The sequence below is a fragment of the Rissa tridactyla genome, chromosome 16 (assembly GCF_028500815.1).
Source record: "Rissa tridactyla isolate bRisTri1 chromosome 16, bRisTri1.patW.cur.20221130, whole genome shotgun sequence".
In the NCBI taxonomy this organism is placed as follows: Eukaryota; Metazoa; Chordata; class Aves; order Charadriiformes; family Laridae; genus Rissa; species Rissa tridactyla.
The window spans coordinates 6,830,861-6,851,821 of record NC_071481.1 but is presented as its reverse complement, the minus strand read 5'-3'; the positions used below and the strand labels follow the sequence as shown (position 1 = coordinate 6,851,821).

Here is a 20,961-nt window from a genome sequence, read left to right as displayed (position 1 = left end):
CAGGCTCTGGTTCTCTTTCCTCAGATAAAGCCTTCTCCCTGCTCCGGCAACACAGCCTCGTCCCCCTGCCTTCCGGGGAAATAGTCCCCTGGGCTCCCTGGCTGATGTTTCCTCAGCAATGGACTCCCCAGCTGGAAATCCAGGTGGAAGGTCGCGCCATCGGATCTGTATTTGCTCTGTATCAGCAGAGGGTCAGCCAGCAAAGCTTTCCTTTTCCAGGTGAGAGCCTAAAGAATTATTTCCTCAAATACGGAACTACTTCTAGCCCAGTGTGTGCCGGGCGGGTGGTGACCAAGAGGGAAAGGCCCTCCAGGTGGGTGAGGCAAAGATTGGAAGCCGGTGGTTGACGCGATCAAAGAATAATTGAATGAACAACAAAGCTTGGAATGCTTGAGATCAGATTAGAAAAGCAGGTTTCAGTTCCCTGCTGGGCAATTGGAACGGAGGCTTTAATTGAGATTTACCCGAAGCTTCAGCGCAGACGTTGCCTCCATCGAGAGCTGGGTGCTGAGCCCCTGGCGCCTCTGGAAAACCAGTGGGATGGGAAAGGGGAGAGAGGTTCAGAAACTGTCCACCTTCATTGCCAAGATCACTGCGTCGGCCACTGGAGTCTGGCCACCAGCTTTGGACTCATTTCCACTTCGTAAGCAGCTTCAGATCTGATATGGCCAGGTCTGAAGTACCGATACAGGTCATGGCTTTGGTTTATGGCAGAGCCCTTTGTGTGTCTGTTTGTGAAGGGTGGCTGCTCTTTGTGTTTGACTTCCTAGAGTCTGCTCAAAGTGAATTTGCTGACCTAAAGGCTGTGGATTGGTGATTTAAAACCATTTAGTTAGAGGGAGTGTCTGTTTTAAGCCTGATTTGGCTTGTTTTGCCCACAGACAATAATTGCCGTAATAATGATTTATAGTTCCACAAACGCTAGAAATATTCTGATGTGTTCTTGGGTGGAAAAAATGCCAGAAACCTGGAAAAAAAAAAAAATAGCCTTGCAGCACGTCCTGCAAAAAGACAGACCTAAGCCGAAGAGGAGCTGAATGAATGGAGCTCGCTCAAATACAGAAACTGCAAGTAGCCATTATTTGAGAGTGTTGCTTCATGCAAAAGAAAAGGAGGATTTTCTCCACTGTCCTGCCAGGTAACTCCTCTCCAAGAGTTGCCAGGCAACCCTTGTTTTTATTGCCCTTAAATGTGGGTGAAAAATTACTAAGCAAAGCAATTCTGCCTCTGGTGTATCCAGCTCAACTCCGCTTGAGGTAAACAGCAAAAAAATTTGCCTCGTTTGACTGTGGTTAAGAGTGAGCTGAAATCTGGGCTTTGCTGCAGGAGTCAGACAAAAGCGGGCTGGAGGAACCAGCTGCGAGGATGCAGAACGTGGTTAAAAGCTGTGGGGAGCAGGGCAGTAAGAGCTGGAAAGATCACAGAATGGGTTGGGTTGAAAGGGACCTTAAAGCCCACCCAGTGCCACCCCCTGCCCTGGGCAGGGACACCTCCCACCAGCCCAGGTTGCTCCAAGCCCCGTCCAACCTGGCCTTGAACCCCTCCAGGGATGGGGCAGCCACAGCTTCTCTGGGCAACCTGGGCCAGGGGCTCACCACCCTCACAGCAGAGAATTTCTTCCTCAGATCTCATCTCAATCTCCCCTCTTCCAGTTTAAAACCATTCCCCCTCATCCCATGGCTCCCCTCCCTGCTCCAGAGTCCCTCCCCAGCTTTCCTGGAGCCCCTTTAGGGACTGGAAGGGGCTGGAAGGTCTCCCCGGAGCCTTCTCTTCTCCAGGCTGAACCCCCCCAGCTCTCTCAGCCTGTCCTCCCAGCAGAGGGGCTCCAGCCCTTGGATCATCTCCGTGGCCCCCTCTGGCCCCGCTCCAACAGCTCTGTGTCCTTCTGCTGTTGGGGGCCCCAGAGCCCTCAATTGTCAATCCATCCAACAATCATGTTTGATTTCTAGCACAGTGTAAAGTCCCTCGTGGGTGTCTCCAATATCTCAGGTCAGCAAAGTTGTGCCGTGATCAGGTCTATCTTGATGACGTCCATCCTGATGCCATCCCTCCAGTGCTCCTGTGCCACCTGCGGCGTCCCCACCACCGCTACTCCCAGCACGGCCGCTGCGGCTTCAGTCACGTGCCCAAAATTCCAGCTCTGCCCGGCAGCGGCAGCGCTCGTGTGTGCCGACAGCAAGGGCTGAATCAAACACCAGCGGGAAGAGGTGGCCTGAGCCGTCTTATGCCTGACAGGGATTTTTTGAAAATCCTCCAAAACCAACAAAATGCAGTTGGTAAGGCACAAAGGGAATTGCTCTGAAATTAACAGAGGGGAAGGAAGGTAACTGCTTACAGCACCTGGAGAAGAAGAGAGTGTTAGTGTTTGTGAGAAGGAGAGAGATTTCTAGAACGCAGCTTTATTTGGAAGAAAGGAGAAAAACACAGGTATCGGGATACAGGGCACCCTTGCCGCTGGCTCGGTGCCACATCTGATCTTTGCGCAAAGATGAGCTTTTCCCGCTGGCTTTAGAGAGCCGTGGAACCTAATTCTGTGGGTCCACTTTAAATGCAGGGTGATGGATCCACGCGTTCGTTTTTACACGCGGCAGAGCAATAATCTGACATTTATTTGATTGGTTTGATGCCCTGGAACCCCGTGATTGATTTCCGTGGACGTGTGTGAGCACTAACGGCTTCTGCGTGGCTGAATATCTGTTTGTTCCAGACCTCCATGCATGAAACCGGCCTCCTATCTGCAAGGCAGAGCTAAGCTCCAGTGAGCACCCACCACCCATCGCTGTCAGGGCAATCACCCCCCCGGGCAATGCTCCTTCCAAAACCACTGAAGCTGGAGAGGCTGGAGGGGTTGGAGGCCCTTCCTGAGGGTGCTGTTGGGGAGTAGCACTCATGGCTGATCCCTTCCTGAGTTCCTTTTGGTTTTTAGAGCACTTTTCCTTAGGAAAACAACGCCATGGAGCCGTAGAGGACGCGATGTGGAAATGCTGAGAAGGATATTCACACTACCTGAGAACTTAGATACCAAAGCTGGGGAGTTCCCTCTCTCTCCTGCGCAGCAGCCAGGCAAAGGCAGGTATTCAAATTTCAATTAGACTTCTCCAAAGCCTGCGGTGGACGAGTCTGTCTCGCTTCGAACTGCAGAGGAATCGGCAGCGTGGACATGCTCCTGCTCCCTCGGCCGAGCTGAAGCCAACGTGACTTCAAAATGAATGTAGCTAACCCAGCCCCAAAGGACAGAGAATGATATTTACGTGGGGATAAGGCCGGGAGAGCCTAGTGAAAGGCAACGGCATTTTCAACGTCTCCTTAGCAATCCTCCGAGACCGGATACAAAGCATATTCAAAGCAGGAGAAATCTCTCCATGGTTTGCCTTACCTGTCGCTGCAGTGCGCTCTTTGGCATTACGAGACCGGCGATCGACCGCTGGCTTCCCTTGGTGAGCGTGAAGCGTGGCATCCCCGTGTCCACGCTCTCCCCTTCAACGTCCTTTTCTTTCAGGTGGCCTGAGGAAGGTGTTGCACAACGCAGCTTCTCCCGTTCCCAGCAGGGAAAGGGACAACATCCACCCAGTGTGAGTCCTTCCCCGGGGAATACGTGAAACCAGCCGTTCGTTGGCTGAGCGGTGGGTTTGGGCCATGTGATGGGAAAAGCGGCAGCTTAAACAAGAGCCGTCCATACCGACCCGCTCCGTCTCCTCTTCGTCACAAGGAAAGAAGATATTTATGGGCGCTCACCACAGCCCCGGTGTCCTGGTCTGAACGACACGGGATTCATTTCTCTTTTGGTGATTTTGCTTCACAGTAAGGTCTCGTCTAACTCTAGGGAAAATTGCACTTTTAGAAGACTCCAGTGTCTGAACTGGGGAAAATATTTACTTTATAGCCACCTCTGGTGTGTGGGTTTCAAGGTCTCGGTGTTTTCGAGCTCAGCAGGTGCGGGGACGAGGAGGGACGAGACCCAGGCACTGGACCCAAGCTGCCAACAGGGTTATTTCAGACCATGAACGTCACATTCAATAGAAATTAGAAAGTTTGCTGAGGAGTTCTCTCTCTTTATGTGATGGCTGTGACCCCGAGAACTCCTTGCCCCGGTGCCGGAGCCCTGAGCCCTTCCCTTCCTCCCGCAGTGTCCCACATGGGCTGTCCCTGCGGGGAGTGCACGGCTTCTGCTGGGGGAATGGGCTGGGTGTGATCCCCGTGTATTTTATACTGGTATCGGGATCAATACTGGTTCTTTAGTGTTACTAATGTTAATTATTTAGTATTGCTGTGGCTTCTTCAAGCCGTAACACCCACTAATACACAGCAACCCTGAGAAGCCGCAGCAAATTGGTTTGAGCCCAGTATGGAGACAACGGTCCTGGTCCCCAGCTGCTGTATAGGGGTCCCCCTGTCCCGGAGTGAATGGGGCTGGGATGATCTTCACAGGAAGGCCTGGCTGCTTGTCTGTAACTGCAGATGGGCAAGAAACTCTATCTGAAAAGCAAGGTGGCCGCTTCCCTTTCCGTGTGCGTCATCCGCCAGGTGGGGTGCCAGAACTGGTTGTTGTCCCCTGCCCTATGGCTCGGTGGCCTCAAGGCAAATCCTTTCACCTCTGCTCCCCAGCCAGGAAGCGGAGCCGGCTCCGCTTGTCACTTACGGATTTTCAGACCTATCAGGGAAAGAGGCAATTTACAATGGATGTTGCCCTTCTGGTTTGTTTGCCAAGTGCTGTGTGTGTTTACGATGCCATAAAAAGGCAATGGAACACACAATTAAACACAACATGCTTTCTATTTAAAACTCCTGCAACAGGCAAACACTTTGTACCTGTTAAACCTTGGACTCAGTTTCCTGCTTCATATTAAAAATCTGCTGAAGTGTTTGGCTCAGCGAGAGCCCGGGACTTGGTACCTGCTGGAGGACGAGAGCAAGTTCTGCGTGTAGAGACGGGGTACGCCAGAGATAACCATCAGAGTCATGACTTTCTACACGAAGGTAACAACAAAAGCACTGGCCAAGAAGCCACGTCACTGGTCAGCTTTGCTCGCAATCGATTATTTTTGTGGCCTGAGGTATGAGAAATGACTTCAAGTATCTTGTCATCACAGACTCATAGAATGTGTTGGGTTGGAAGGGACCTCCTCTAAAGGCCATCTCGTCCCACCCCCCTGCAGTCAGCAGGGACATCTGTAACTAGATCAGGTCGCTCAGAGCCTCATCCAGCCTGGCCTTGAATGTCTCCAGGGATGGGGCCTCCCCCACCTCTCTGGGCAACCTGGGCCAGTGTCTCACCACCCTCAGTGTAAAGAACTTCTTCCTGATGTCTAACCTAAACCTGCCCTGCTCTAGTTTAAACCATTGCCCCTTGTCCTATGGCTCCGTGCCCTTGCAAACAGCCCCTCCCCAGCTTTCCTGTTGGCACCCTTCAGGGACTGGAAGGGGCTGGAAGGTCTCCCCGGAGCCTTCTCTTCTCCAGGCTGAACCCCCCCAGCTCTCTCAGCCTGTTCTCACAGCAGAGGGGCTCCAGCCCTTGGATCATCTTCATGGCCTCCTCTGGCCCCGCTCCAACAGGTCCATGTCCTCCTTGTGCTGGGGGCTCCAGAGCTGGACACAGTACTCCAATCTTCATCGCATCCTGGAAGTGTGACATGTGAATCTCAGCCCTTCTTTTGAGCTACGCAGCAGTAATAGACATTTTCAAATATTCAAATCCTGTACATTATTTGGAGCTACTGCAGTTGTTTAGAAATAAAGAGACCACGTTTAGAAATAAACCAACACAAGGGAATTGGGAAACACTCATCAGCTGTTCTGGGCTTCTCCACAGAATCTGAACAAATTACCAAATCTCTTTGTGGTTTAGTTTCCCAAGTCCAAGGGGAGAGGTGATTCTTGACCTATATCAGGATGAAAATAATGTTTTAAAAGCTTACTGATCTTTTAAAAAAAGGCAATAAAGAGCAATATTGCTAACAGATGTAATCAAAGCCTTTGTACCCATGTATATCAACTTCTGTGCATGACTGTGCAGATCAATAACAGCCTGGGAGAGCATGAATGAGCACGGCGGGTAAGAGGTGTGAGGAAGGCGAGAAAACCCGTAGTGAATTCCAGGAACAGGTCACCCACAACGCAGAATGAGTAGTAAAATAATGCTCGTAACAGCTGAAAGAGGCCGCCTGACCTGTGCTGCCGGCGCTGACATGGGGGGGTCCAGAAACGTGGATTCAGTTCCTGTCTCTGCTTCATTGCCCCGTTAGAGGACTTACATCTTTTCTCTGTTTTTCTACCCACTCCGAGATGTCGGGGGTAGCAATTTCACCCTTGTGCAGTTATGTCGGTCTGAACGGATGAGGATGACGGAGCCGGCAGGTGATGCCTGGCAGAGCTGCAGCCATAATGATGAGGAAGGGTCTGGTTTTCCCCTGCGGAAGTTTGAGAAATGGGGCATTTGGGTAACTGTACAGGAGCGAGTGAGGTTCTCATCTTTGTGAGAGAGGGAAGAACAGGTTCCTCTTCCCCTGCTGCAAACGGACTCATCTTCCCCTGCTGCAAAACCAATTGTTGGCTGAGTGTGGGGGGGGGGGACGGACGATGGAGGGAAAACTCGGGGAAACATCCCCCGCCGCTGAGGGCTGGCTGGGCGGCTCTCGGCACCCTCCCAGAGCCCAAAGCTCAGAGCCCAGAGCCAGACTCGCCCAAAGCCCGGACCACCCGCTTCCTCCGGGGGCTGCAGCCGCCGGTCCCCCCCCGCCCCGGGACCCGCCGTGAGGGGGCAGGAGCCGAAGCCCCGGGGGCTGCGGGAGGCGAAGGGCGGCCGGGAGGGAGCGGGGGAGGCTCCGGGCCGGGCCGGGCCGGGCGGGGCGGCGGGGGCGGGATCGGGGCGGCGGTGCCGGCTCCGCGCTGCGCAGGTTAAGAACGGCGGCGGGAGCAGAGAGAACCGAGCCGAGCCGTGCCGTGCCGTGTCGAGCCGAGCCGAGCCGAGCCAGCATGGCCCAGCCGCGCTGCCGCTCCGTGCTCATCACCGGCTGCAGCCGGGGCATCGGGCTGGGGCTGGTGCGGGGGCTCGCAGCCGCCAACCCCTCCCCGGATTTCGTCTTTGCGACCTGCCGATACCCCGAGAAGGCGCAGGTAAACCGGGGAGGGGGAGCCGGGGCTCCCCGGGAGGGGATGCTGCCAGCCCGGCGGACCGCCGCGCCTCCCCCCGGCTCTGCCTGTGCTGGACCCCCCGGTGCCGGTTGGGCTGCGCTGCCGGAGCTCTCCCGGTGGAGCCTGGCTGGAGGTGCAGCCCCGAGGGCACGTCCCGGCAGTGCTGGCCCTGGGGCGGGGGGGTGGGCTAGCGGGGAGGGGAAGGGGAAGGCGGTTCTGGAAGCGCGGAACGGGTCGGGCATCCCTGCCGAGCGGGCGCCGGTGTCCGGCAGCGGGCGCCCGGGGCGGGAGCTGGGACTCGGCTCCGGGCCGGGGTCGGGTAGAGCCGGTGGTGTGGAAGTCTCCGGGGCTGGAGGTGGAATGAGAGCGGGACATGGCCGTTGGGGTACTCCTGTGCGTTCCCAGAGGAGAAGAGCGGGGAGGCTGGACGGCTGCAGCATCTCAAGCTCTCCTGCCAGCCGCCTCCTCCAGCCCCCGAGTTTCTCACTGGATTTGCAGATGGAGATAAGTATCTCCTGGCTTTCTCCAGTTTTGCACAGACCCGGAGCCCTGCAGCAATATTCCATCCCCCAGAAACCTTCCCAGTGAAACCCCTTACAGCTTTCCTTGTCTCTTCTACGCGGTGTGTCAGTGTCCCCAGAAGGAGCTGTGTGTCTGTCTCTTCCCTTTCTCCGGTGGACTTGCAACAAGTGAGAAGGCCTAAATGAATGACGAATTACACGCTTCTCTTAGTGCCCTTCTTGGCTGGGCAGAGACCCTTTCAGCCAGCATTCCTGCTGCTGCAGCATAGCAGTAACGTGTTTGGACTCCTTCCCCATCCCTAGACTGTTATAAATGACTGTCAGACAAATTGAGGGCACTCCCTGACCATTTGGGAGGCAAATTGATAATGAGGGCTATCAGCCTGCTCACTTTGTGGCCACTGGTGTCTTCTGTTGCATCTCTCATCTGATCTTGACCCTCCTCAGTAAGGCAGATGCTGCAAGGGCAGCGCAGCAACTCACACAGGTATCACCTTCTTCCTTTCCTAGGAAAACCCTGGTGTTCCAGAGCTGCGAGAATCTGAGTTCTCTGCTCTGTGACTGTCTCAAACCTCTGTGCATTGCTGCAGGCGTTCGGTAGGAGAATTGATACCAAAAGCTCTGCTTCTGCCTCTCCCCTATTTCAAGCACGGCACAAGGCTGCCTTAGCGAAAGGTAAATTCCCTGGCACATGCAGAGGTAAAATAGAGCTTATATGTCTCTTATACGTCTGTTACCTTACGGTGATACTGCTTAGCTACACAAAAACTTTAAAAGATGGTGCTGGGGCTCCCCTTCAAGGACGGTGGTGGCTGGTCAGGGAACACCTTCGCTCGCACCACTCGCTTCTCCAGTAGCGCTGTGCTGCCGTACGGGTGCTTACGGAACTGAAGGAAAAGGTCTTAATTTTGTGACAATCTCTCCAGCACAAAGACACATTTAGGATATTTCTGAACCGAATGGCTGAGAAATGGTCCGGCAGGACTGGAATCTGGTGCACAGCCTGCCTTTCAGAGCCACTGGTTCCTGCAGCTTCCTCCCCCACAGCCCCCCTTCTGCACGACATGAGCTCCCGAACAGGTATTCGCTGCCACTCTGTTCGCTTTTAACTCCTGTTACAAGGCCTGGCGTTTGTCCCAGACGTATTTCCTATTAGGGATTGCACAACAGTGTGGTGCTGTCGTGGTACGGGAAACCAGCAGAGACACATGACCTGTTGTTAGATAGAAATCTCTCTGCTTAGTTGTTTGTTCTAAAGCTGCTTTCGCCGGAGCTGAGGGAGGGTCTCTTTCTCACCAACCGGCCCTTGTGCTCAGCAATGATTTCTCATTATGATGCTCTTAGATGATTTACTTTACATGGAGAAGCGAAATGGTTCCTTCAGTAAGAAGAACTTCCTAGGAAACATTACATGGGCATATCTTAACACAACTTGTGAGGTTTTTTGCATTGCCAATACTTCAAATTCTGGAGTGAAAAGGAAGATGAAATTGCCCTCAAATAGTGCAGTGTGCCTAGGGAGAGTCTGGGTCGCTCCTCGCTTGCCGCGGTAGGTGTCTGGACAGACTGCTGGCAGTGGTGTCTCATGTAGGCAGGAAGCTGGCCAAGAGCCGCATTCCAGTAACCCCGAGTGGTGATTCTGCAGGCCACATGGGGGGCATCCTGAGCCCTTTTTTTTTTTGCGAGGGGGGGCAATATTTGTCCTTGGTGGATGAGGGTGGGTTTTTGTTCTTTGTAAGGACCTCTAGGCCATGTGCTGTGCTTTGGCAGAACATCAGTAGAAACCTCTGCGGCCAGCTGAAAGCATATTTCTAACAGATGGGTCTGAAAACCCCACAAGGAAGGGGAATCTTTGCTAAAGGTACTGTAGTAGTCTCACCAGTATCGTCTGTCCCATCTGCAAGGCAGAAAGTTGGCACAAAACCGTCTGACCTTCTGAGGTGTGTTTCCACCATGCCGCTGGTCCTTCTAGCTGGCGGAGGGCAAGCACAGACCTGCTTGAGCCTCCAGCAATGAGTCTGGGCACCACCAACAACCGACTGTCTCAAAGCCTGGATCCAACTTGGCAAGGTGGCTAGAGTGCGGTATGGTAAGGAAAGGCAAAGGTTCGGTGACTTTCTTTTCTTCTTTTTTCGTTTTTTTTTTTTTTTTTTTTTTTCTTTCCCAGAGAGAAAACTTTGCCTTCACTGACTTGCCAGTCACATCTTGAAACCCCAGAGTTTGGGTTCCTGCACTGCAGACTTGTCCTAGTGCACGCGAAATGGGCTTCGCCCGTCTGAGACCCGTTTGTTGGCCGTGCGGACTGGGCTGTGAAGTTGAGCAACTTGCTCTTTCTCGGGCACACCTGAGCTCTCAGTGCTTGCTTTTTTTCTCATGACAGTGATTCTAGATGTCTAATTTTGTTTCTTCTCACTTTGCTTTGTGGTAAGCGACCATTTGAAAAAATCTCGCTTAATATGAGTGTGCTGCACCCTCCCCCACCCCCTCCTGCCCCCGATTCCTCTCCTGGATTAGAGGATGAATTCGGAGAATGGCAACTTTGGACGCCTCTCTCAAATTCTGCTCTCATCTGGTTTGGTAGAGTAGCGTTTTCCTGCTGTAGAATGCAGGGAGGGGGGATAAAAGGACGGCAAGAGGTTAAATGAGAAGCCTTTTAAAAATCATCTTGAGTTTTTCGAAAAAAAAGTGATTAAATAAGCTTAGCTACTGGCAAATCCGGCACCCATCTTGGGGACAATAGTCAGCAGCAACCCCCAGGCAGCAGACAGTTATCCAGAGACTCTCTCGGCAGAGCGTATGCTGTTACACAGGCGACCGCGTGCTTTGGAGTCCTCCAAACAGTGGACAGCCAGCCCCTAAGGACCTGATTTTTAGAAAGAGATGCTGGAGAAGAGTCTGACTCTGCTTTCCTCTGCTTTACTACAGAAAGCAGCACGTCTCCTGTAACTTGCAAACCCTGGGATAATGCTGAACAGCTGCAAGCTTTTGCATGTGAGTCTGTGCTGGCAGAAGTTGTGATAACTTGAGTTCTTGTGCTGAAGAGCTCCTAGGTGGCCTCCACAGAACATTTGCCTAACAAATGGGCTTTAGATCACACGATAACATGCAGCAGGCCCGCAGGCGCATCTAGATAACTGCTGCCCCTCCTTGAAAAGTACCATACTAGACTCCCTCAGCCACACTTTGATTCTGATCTGCCTTTGCTTGGGCCGCTCCAGCACTGAGAGTGGAAGCAGCTACAAATCTCTTGCAAAATAATCCTGACATCCCGTCTTTGCACTCCAGATGGACAAAACCACAGTACAGTTATTATTAGGCAGCCTGCATGGGCTCTTAAGCCCGTCTCATAAACCTCCCCCCCCTCTTTCCTGCTTTTCTTTTTTGCTCTTTCTTCCCCCATCCCACTTCCCCATAAAAACGAAAAAATGCTGACCCAAGGTCCAAGACAACCCCTAATGATGGCGTAGTCCCCCCTCTGGCCTGCTGAAGTGTGGAAGGAGGAGGTGGCTCTCTGGAGAAGCGAGGTAGCTGAAGGGATGCGGATGGACATGGTATAAATCTGTTCACGGTGCTTCCTGTCCCCAGCTTGGCTCTGCTGAGAGCCAAATGTGGGACCCCGGGACAGGAGCATCTCTTGTTCCCCCTGCTCGCCCCGTAAGCCCAAGCGTGTTCCCAGGTGAACAAGAAAACGTTCAGTTCCTCGCCGCTCACGAGTCCTCTGCTGGGCCTTGGAAAGCTTCCAGGGCTTAATGTGCTGTTTCCCTTCCTCTGAAGTAGGAGATAGCATTTCTAACAGTGCTGTGTCTGTTCCCTCCTCAGACACAGAGCTCTGGCTGAAGTGCTCCTGCACACTGTCTCTGTCAGCCTGGGGTTCTGTTTTCTCTTTGCTACATATTTTAGCCATGTGCTCCGCTATTGGGACGAGCAGCTGGGCAATCTCTGGAGCGGTGCTCTAGCCAGACATATGTGCTATATCAGGCAAGGGGGGCATTCTTGAAGTCTTTCTAATTTTGGGTTATTGCAGTGTTTGTTGTTGTTGTGTGGGGTTTGTTTTTTGTTTTTGGTTTGTTTTTTTTTTTTTTCTGGAAGCATTTTGCACTTCCTACAGCATTAAGGTCTGGCTCTTCTTGAGTCAGCGAGGACTGTGGCTTTGGGGCAGTCCCTGCAGCAGCTTGGCATAAGCCATTACACAGTCAAACAGTAAGTTGGCTGCACGCTGTCACAGTGAATAACCTGTCTCGGACAGACATGGGCAAATATGATACATCTTTGACTTCGTCCCAAGCACAAGCGGGACAATGTGAAAGGATACCCGAGTACGCTTTGCCTGACAAAGCCGCCTCCAGGCTGTTAGTTTGGCTTGATTGCTTCCAACTGGCCCCGTGTGGCCAGGTTCTTTCCAAGAGTTGTAACTGAAATGAATAATGCTTTCATAAAGGAGGCGAAGTAAATCTTGCTAAATGACAAGGACAACATAACATTCCCGGTTGAAATCTAGCAATAAATATCCTGTGTACTGATGAGTCTGTATCTGCAGCCTTGAGTGCCAGAGGATCTTGTTTAAATTGGAGTAGACTGACTCTTTGTTAATCGTAATTAAAATCAGCAAGCAGGAAACAACAGATGCTAATCGGAGCTTAAGTTTTCTTGGAATCCCTAAGAGTTGATTCCCAGGGGTAACGATTCAGGTGCAGAGCACTTCTGGTGCTACTATGCTAAACACAGCATTAGGGGTTGTGTTGTGGTTTTCTGTCGTTTTTGTTTGTCTTGTTTGTTTTTAAGTTGGCTATCACAGTGCGCTGACTAAAAATGACTTAGCCTGGGATCTGTTGGCTGTACCGACCGTCTTTAAATGAAACTGCGCAAACTGACATTAAAACACAAGCTGCAGCTCAAACAGCAGTGCCAACGCGCTCGCTTATTCTTGTGTCCGCGCTGCCTTACGGGCTGCGCCGTCTCTCTTAGACCCTGCTCGAAACCCTGCCTTCCCAGGGACGTACCCCATTTGTCCTGGGTGCAGTGCCTCTGCACTACTATGTTGGCATAAAAAAAAGTGAGCACAAGCCTGCTGCAAAAAAACCTTGCAGGTTTGGTTTTTTCGTTTGGCTTTTTGGGGGTATTTTTTTTGTTTTGGTGGGGGTTTTTTTGTTTTGTCTGTAATGGGGGGAGAGCAAGGCGCTTGACAGACGACCACAATGAGTTTCAGGAAAGCTTATTCCTTCGGAGGGGAGAACATAACTAGTATACGCATGTATTGCGGTGATATTTTCAGAGTTCTCTGGACACAGGAGGCTTTTGATCTCTCTGATCAAAACGACCTGGGGTGGGGGAAGAGGAGAAGCAGCACACGTGGCTGGTGGCTCGAAATGGCCGCACCTGATTGCGCTGCCACCAACTTGTCTCAATACTCCCCTCCGCATGTTCCTTCTAGTCACAGTAAGGAAAAGAATAGGCTTTTCTCCAATTTTTAGGTTTCCTAACTGGATTTTTCAGCTTATGTTTATATCAGGTGGTGTAACATTCTTGAAGACCAAAGCTGTCTAAGTTAGCTTTATGCCTGGAAGCTGCTTCTGAGAAACTTAAACCACTGAAGTGGGAGTCACTTGTTAACCAAGTAATTAACTAAATGGAAAAACCATTGAATTTTAAACGTGATTTGCATGCAGCAATTGTAATTCCATGCTGTTTATGTTCTGGAGAACGCTTAACGCTACAGTGTTTGGAGTTCTTAATTGAACATATTGCTTACTCACTTCAGAAGCCTCTCAGTTGCTCTCACTATACAAAACATCCCTGGCCTTTTAGCAAAAGTTAGTAGCTTGTCTCTGTCAGAGAGTAAAGCAATCTGACTGTAAATAAATGAACAAACCTCAAGAAGCCAGAGCACTTCTGGAGTTTATTATCAAGTAAATGATACTGTCAAACTGAGTCCTGTGGACAGTCCAAAGTCACATAATTATTGCAGGCCTTGACACGGCAGAACTATTTCATGCTTGACTATCAATAAACAAGATAGTGTGTTCTGGGCCTTTAATCTGTTGAAAACTCTCCCATCAAGCCCTATCCAAGGGAAGGAATGTCTTCTGGTTTTGTGCTTTTGACTCGTTCCCCTTCCTTCCCCCTCCCCTTAATAGCTTTAACTGCAGTTGTAGATTGTCCTCAGTGGGAAAACAAATTTTCTAAACAAGCCTGCAGAGAATCCTGCAGGGTATGAACTGAGATAAAAGATGTAACGCGTTATAGCTTGACAGAGGACATGGAGTCCCCAAGTGTCTCCAAGTGGCAAAAAAGTACTCTTTCAAAATCGGCCCTCCTGACCCTTATTCCCAAAGGGCTCCTAAAGAAAGGGATTTGCTTGAGCTGGAATGTTTGGCCAGGTTTGCTCAGTCTCCGAAACGTAGCTGGGAGTATGTAATCCATCTGGTACGTTTGGCCATACTTCCCGCTTGGCTACATGGCACAGAAACCTAAGTATTCCAGCTGGGCCTATAAATCCAATTTGGACATACTTTGTCCAGCAGCAACACCAGTATAGTACTAATTTTCTCCAAGAACACTATTCATTCCTCTACTGAGAGGTAGTAGACAGATGACTGAATTATAGCTATCTAGCAGAGAGAGAATTGTTCTCGTGGACAGTTGCTGTGTATGTAACTGATCTCGTGTGTGCTTTATCCTCAGTTACAAGAACTGAAGCTGATGAGAGTGCTGGGGAAAACAGAATTTCCACGGGAAATTCGCTAGGAAACTTTTTCTGCAAACAGTAATTCCAAATGGCTTTTCTTAAGCATTCCCGTTGCCCCGAGCTGATGTCTAGCACTAGCTGAGCTTCAGGAGAATAGCGTTTTTCTTACAGAAGTGGGGAATTGCTGGCTTGGAATGCAGTCTGAGCACCAGGTCTGCTGTGGAACCAGCAACAGTACCCACTTGATCGAAGACCTTTGGTTACACTGCAAAGACACCCTTGAGTTGTACACTGAGAACTAACTCTGTAATCTAGCGTGCTGGTATCTTGACTAAGCAGGTGAAGAGTCCAGTTTCTTGGAGTAATCGATCTTGCTCTCAGGAAAGCTGAGGAAAGCAAAGTAGTATCACTGCCTCAAACTGTTTAATGTGATAGCCATATATATATATATATGTAAAAAAGATAACCCAAATAATTTCTTCTTCCTAGGAACTCCAGCAGCTTAGCAAGCAATATAGCAATATCAAGCTCCTCCAACTGGGTGAGTAAAGGGCTTATACAGAAGTATGTTTCTTAAGAAACTCCTCTCCTGGGTGATCAGTAGCTGTACATGACCTCCAGCAGCTGAAAACGATCACCCTCGTCTTAAGATAACAGTGGGACAACATAATCTATGTAAAGTCTTCTGGGCATTGTTATCTCTGTGTGCTACCTAAATGTCCCCATTCAGCCTAATGCCGTAGCTTTGGTTTATCGGGCAGTTGTACAGTGACAAATGAAATTTGAACCCCACATTTCACTGTTCACTGTAGCTATTCTTGGCTCCTCTGTGCAGATGTGGTCTGTGAAAACAGCATCAAGAAAGTAGTCAAGGAAGTGGAAGAAATTGTGGGAGACAAAGGTCTGAACTGCCTCATCAACAATGCTGGCATCAATGTGCTTGCTTCCTTGGAAGAAGTCACAGCAGAGACAATGCTCACCATTTATGAAACCAACACAGTTGCCCAGTTGATGGTCACCAAGGTAAGAACTGGGAGGACTGTGGTTCATCTATGGTACTATAAGAGGCTTCTCCACTAGTGAGCTGGACGCGTAACCAAAGCACTTGCCACCTTGGAACTGCACAGATGCAGGTCTGATATCAAACTGCATGCCTAGAGAGCAGCAAGAGATCCATTTTATCAAGGATCTTTCTCTTTATTTCAATCCATCTGGTATGAGGTCACTTGAGTGGACAGGTTGGATTCGGAGGTGGGCAGAAGAGACTGAAGGTCCTTGCTATTTACAGCTGGCTGTTATAGAAAGGTTTCCTATGGTCAGCTTGTCTGGGGAGCCATCACCATTCTGTGCTCGACTGCAATTCTTCATAGAGCAGAACCTGAGAGTCCAGCTTGCCTTGAATTTTCCAAGAGCAAGCTGACAAATTAAAACAAACTCTTGTTTTCACAGGCGTTTCTACCCCTTCTGAGGAAGGCAGCCCAGCTGAGCACAGGAATGGGCTGCCATAGAGCTGCTATTATCAATATGTCTTCTCTTGCTGCCTCCATGCAACTCGTCCAGGCAAATGAGATGTTCCTCAAGGTCTACCCCTACAGGATAGCAAAGGTTTGTAGGTTTCCCTGGGCTGTGCTCAGTGGGTTAGGGCAGGCCTGTTAGTTAAAGACCACTCTGAGCTTAAGACAATGATCTGAGGTGTGCGACGCTTCCTTGGATAGGATGACAAAGGAACTGTTCTTGTTCTTCATGTGGGTGGAAATGGGACCTGTGAAAACCGTACATCTGGAGCACGCACACTGACTTCTTAAGAACAGGCTCACAAGTGCGCCCTCACTACTCCGATATAGATCCATTTCAGAGGGACTTGGCTTTCGGGGAAGAACCGATGCCGTCAATGGTGTGCCCTATTAGCTGTGTTCCTCTCCAGGCCGAGCAAGATAGCAGGCATGAAACTCAACAAAAGGCGCGCTGACCTGTACATGGTAATGCTAGTTAGTGAGAGGTGGAGTTTTTCGTTTTGTCACATCCAGAGACTGAGTTTGTACGAATAGTCAGGATTAGGCATCCAGTTTCTCCTACACCACCTACTCATAAGCTGTTAATATGCTTGTTTTCCCTGTTCAGAAGTAAAAAACCTGAATGTTTGTGTAGTGATTACGGCAGAAAAACAGAGTCCTTATGTCAATATTATTTTCCCCACAGCTCCTTAAGAGTTTCAAATCCTATTTTATCTTCCAGCATAACTTAGTTTCATCTTTGGGCACTAGGCTTATGGTGATAGAGCTTTCACAACGCTTCTCTTAACAGATATCTCTGAGAATGAAGCCCCCACTAAGTCTGGATAAGCTACTGTGATACTCTCACTGCCCTTTCATTTGTCAGATGGCAGCATGGTGGAAGGAAGGTCCAATTAGCTTGGCTTATGGTCTTGCTCAAGGTTTGTAAAACTAGCACACTGATAGGTGGTTTCCACTCTTGTAGACTGCACTGAACATGATCACCAGGTGTCTTGCTGCAGACTTGAAATCAGATGGAATTCTCTGCATTTCTTTGCACCCAGGCTGGCTTCAGACAGACATGGGTGGAAACATGGTAAGAGACATATCTCTGAAAACATGAAAGTATGACTCCCCTGTTGTCCCAACTGTTAAAGGAGAAGCCTCTGCCTGACCATTCACACCCCATTCAAGGAGTTGGACCAGGGCCCTCTCACAATGGGCGACCCCCAGGAGCTGATGGGTGCCCCTTTCAGCTCCTCTCACACACGCTTACTCTCAGGTGTACTCCCTCCTCCTTCAGGCTTGACCCGGGGTTTCCCACAGCACGATTTTATAAAAATAGATAATTTAATTGAAAGGTCCAGCAGTAGGGTCAGCCCGGGCTGGGTGCCTCCAGAGAGGGACACTAAACAAAGAAATCCCTGGGCAATTATACCCTTGTGATCTCTACACCTGCCCCCCACATGCCTTTCACACATCTTTTATTCCAATGGTGATTTTTGGTGTGGGGTCTTCTAACGCCTTCTTGGATTCTCTCCCTGTGTCCAGGCTGGCTGTTGGCTGCTCTTATCTTGTTGATTTGCAGTCTCTGCTGAGAGTTGTTGCCTCCTTATCTTCTGGTTTATGCTTCTTGTGCACCTGCACTCACTGGCAGAACATGGGGAACTGAAAAGTCCCAGTCTTAGGAAAAACACTACCAAAACATCAGTGTGCTATCGACATTTTCCTCGTACTAAAAGACTAAACACAGCACTGTATCAGCTGCTAGGAAAATTATTAAGAAAATTAACTCTATTGTGGCCTAAAGGCTTCAGCAAATCTAGCTACTCATGCCAAGTAAAGCTAGGCAAGCAGCATAAATCACACCATATTATAACCCTAAGTAATTTATTCTAATTAAAAAACGTACTTATTTAAGCTAAACAACTAATACCTCTCAACACCAGCCCTTGAGAAAGAACCCACTGTACAGTATACACTTCCATGTGCTGCAGAGGCACACTATGAAACGTGAAAATGCATCCCACTTGATTCTAGTAACTCCTTAAATGCATTTCATTCTCCTCTGTAGGATATTCCCCGTAATAATCTAAACTTGATTTGCTCTAGGCTCCCATGCAGGTGCAAGAGGCTATCCCAGGAATTCTCTCCGTTCTGGACCGTCTTGGTGAAAAAGAAAATGGTTCCTTCCTGGACTGGCAAGGGGAAACTCTGCCGTGGTAGAAGTGCAGAATATACTACAGAAACAGCATGCCACTTGCTATTTAACTTGTGCCACTAATGTCTGTGTCTCTAGGGTTTTCTTATACGCTAGTTGAAATAGCCAGTCTGATATGCAGCCTCTCTCTAGGTGTATTTGGAAGGTGGGGTGGCTGACTCTTTTACTAGGTATTGTTACTGCTCTGTTATAATGCTTCCTGCAAATACTACTGTGCTCTTAGTGATGGGGATCTCCTAGAACCATCGAAAAATAGATTAAAACCTGCAAGTTAAATCCAGGGGCTGGTTCCTCTTCGCTTCCAAAACCAAAGTGGGTCTCTCCCTCTCCGCAGAAGTAAATGATGTGACTTCAGAGTAAGGCTAGTGTAGGCTGTCAGCTTCCAGTGCGTTCAGTCTGCTGGAGACGTGTCTCTGGAAAAGGTTCTTCAGCTTCCTTCAGTCCTAACTGAGCCAAGGCTGAAATTGCCCAGCTCTAAATTATGTGAATTTGGTCCTTCTGTAGGTTCCTCAGCAAGCTCTGAGTGTCCCCAGGTTGACAACACACACCAGGCATTTGCTTTGTTCCCAGTGGATGACTAACATCCTAATATGGGGGCGGGAATGTTGTTTTGTAGGTACACTTCTAAAGTGTCTTCAATAAAGTCTTGTTTAAACAAATAGTCTGTTTACTAAACTACTTCAGTTAATTTCTCTGTATGTAGATTTCTCTTTGTAGGTTTCTCTTCCCTGACTGGAGGACTGTACTTCTACCTTGCAGGAAGAAACTCTAACCATCGCTGTCTCCTTGGGACTGGATGGGTTTAACATGGTGGGGTGTACCTAAAACTGAGGCAGACCCTTGTTCTGGTCTGAAATACTAAAAGCAGCTGGTGAAAAGATCTCTGTGTTCTGGCTGAGGTAGGGATAAAAGCAAGAAGTTCTTTGAAGTCTGGGTTTGGCTTCAACATCCCTCCCTTATGCCAGCTGATTAGGCACTTTCATGCTGTGCCAAGGCGGTGGGTTCCTGTACCAAGTAAGGAAAGACAAACAACAGGCAGGTAAGTGGGAGAGACAGGCGTGGCGGTTCCTGGGCAGCAGCCACTGTGGGACCTGCCCTTGGATGCAGCTGAGGGGGTGTAAGGCAGAAGTGTCCAGCTGCCTCCCGCCATCCCCACGCTGACAGGGATATAAAGTCTCTCCAACTGCTTGCCACGCCACGGTTCTGCCATCAGACCTGTTTTTAGTCATAGAATCATAGAATGGTTTGGGTTGGAAGGGACCTTAAAGACCATCCAGTCTCACCCCCTGCCCTGGGCAGGGACACCTCCCACCAGACCAGGTTGCTCCAAGCCCCGTCCAACCTGGCCTTGAACCCCTCCAGGGATGGGGCAGCCACAGCTTCTCTGGGCAACCTGGGCCAGGGGCTCACCGCCCTCACAGCAAAGAATTTCTTCCTCATATCCAATCTAAATCTCCCCTCCTTCAGTTTGAAACCGTTACCCCTTGTCGTATCATTACACTCCCTGATCCAGAGTCCCTCCCCATCCTTCCTGTGGGCCCCCTTTAGGAAGGGGCTCTAAGGTCTCCCCGGAGCCTTCTCCTCTCCAGGCTGAACCCCCCCAGCTCTCTCAGCCTGTCCTCACAGCAGAGGTGCGCCAGCCCTCTGGGCATCTTTGTGGCCTCCTCTGGACCCATTCCAACAGGTCCATGTCCTTCTTGTGCTGAGGACTCCAGAGCTGGACGCAGTATTCCAGGTGGGGGTCTCAGCAGAGTAGAGGGGCAGAATCGCCTCCCTCGACCTGCTGGCCATGCTTCTTTTGATGCAGCCCAGGATGTGGTTGGCTTTTTGGGCTGCAAGTGCGCGTTGCCGGCTCATGTTGAGCTTCTTGTCCACCAGCACCCCCGAGTCCTTCTCCTCAGGGCTCCTATCAAGCCATTCTCTGCCCAATCTGTATTTGTGCCTGGGATTGCCATGAACCAGTTGCAGGACCTTGCACTTGGCCTGGTTGATCTTCATGTGTTTTGCATGGTCCCACCTCTCAAGCCTGTCCAGGTCCCTCTGGATGGCATCCCTTCCCTCCAGCATGTCGACCGTGCCGCACAGCTTGGTGTCGTCGGCAAACTTGCTGAGGGTGCACTCAATGACACTGTCCATGTTGCCGAAAAAAAAGATGTTAAACAGCATCGGTCCCAGTACTGACCCCTGAGGAACGCCACTTGTCACTGTTTTTAGTCACCGCTGTTTTTAGTGACGTGGTGCTGTGGCTGAGCAGGGGAACAAGAAGCAGTGCTTTCCTGTCAGCTGAAAGCCGTTGACTCTCCATCTCAAAGCGCGACTGCAGTATCAGCGCACACCTGATAGGAAAGGGGCAGGCTCAGTTTGAACGAGTTCAACGATTTCGTTTGACTTGAATGTCAGGTGCTGGGTGGGGAAGGAGTGGACGTACCTTCTGCAGCCTGCTGTGAGCAGAGCTGATGGAAACAGTGCCTGCTCCATGGTTCAGAGGGGTGGGAGTGGGAGAGAAGAGATGGGTGCCGGGAAGAGGATGGCCTGTTTGCAAAAGCTTTCCAAGTGCTTCCACGGGATCACAGAATCATAGAGTGGTTTGGGTTGGAAGGGACCTTAAAGCCCACCCAGTGCCACCCCCTGCCCTGGGCAGGGACACCTCCCACCAGCCCGGGTTGCTCCAAGCCCCGTCCAACCTGGCCTTGAACCCCTCCAGGGATGGGGCAGCCACAGCTTCTCTGGGCAACCTGGGCCAGGGGCTCACCACCCTCAGCCTCCCTCGGGCGCAGGCTGCCACCGCCGACGCCCCCCCCCCCGCCACGCTGCCCGCCAGAGCCCGAACGGCCGCCGAGGGACGGACCCCCCCCGCCTCAGCCCGCTCGCGCCTCACGGCGGCAGCGCCGGCGGGCCCCACTAGGGGGC

General features: G+C 50.7%; 1 protein-coding gene across 2 annotated transcripts; it reads left to right on the top strand.

Moving 5' to 3' along the window:
• The first annotated feature begins 6,948 nt into the window (after positions 1-6,948).
• On the top strand, positions 6,949-19,223 carry LOC128918475 (C-factor-like). Of its 2 annotated transcripts, none has more exons than XM_054222706.1 (6): positions 6,949-7,113; positions 14,827-14,878; positions 15,173-15,360; positions 15,787-15,942; positions 16,816-16,926; positions 17,943-19,223. In XM_054222706.1, exons 1-6 carry the CDS (start codon positions 6,973-6,975, stop codon positions 18,054-18,056), a joined length of 762 nt encoding a protein of 253 aa, XP_054078681.1. In that variant the 5' UTR covers positions 6,949-6,972; the 3' UTR covers positions 18,057-19,223. The 2 variants fall into 2 exon arrangements, with proteins under 2 accessions (XP_054078681.1, XP_054078682.1); XM_054222707.1 differs by lacking the exon at positions 6,949-7,113 and adding an exon at positions 10,549-10,643.
• The last annotated feature ends 1,738 nt before the right edge of the window (positions 19,224-20,961 follow it).

Excerpts from the sequence above, each read along its gene's own strand:
- LOC128918475 (XM_054222706.1), top strand. The coding sequence starts at position 6,973 with ATGGCCCAGCCGCGCTGCCGCTCCGTGCTCATCACCGGCTGCAGCCGG. Across the intron at positions 15,361-15,786 it reads CCCAGTTGATGGTCACCAAG|GCGTTTCTACCCCTTCTGAG; the intron begins GTAAGAACTGGG and ends TTGTTTTCACAG. Across the intron at positions 15,943-16,815 it reads ACCCCTACAGGATAGCAAAG|ACTGCACTGAACATGATCAC; the intron begins GTTTGTAGGTTT and ends CCACTCTTGTAG.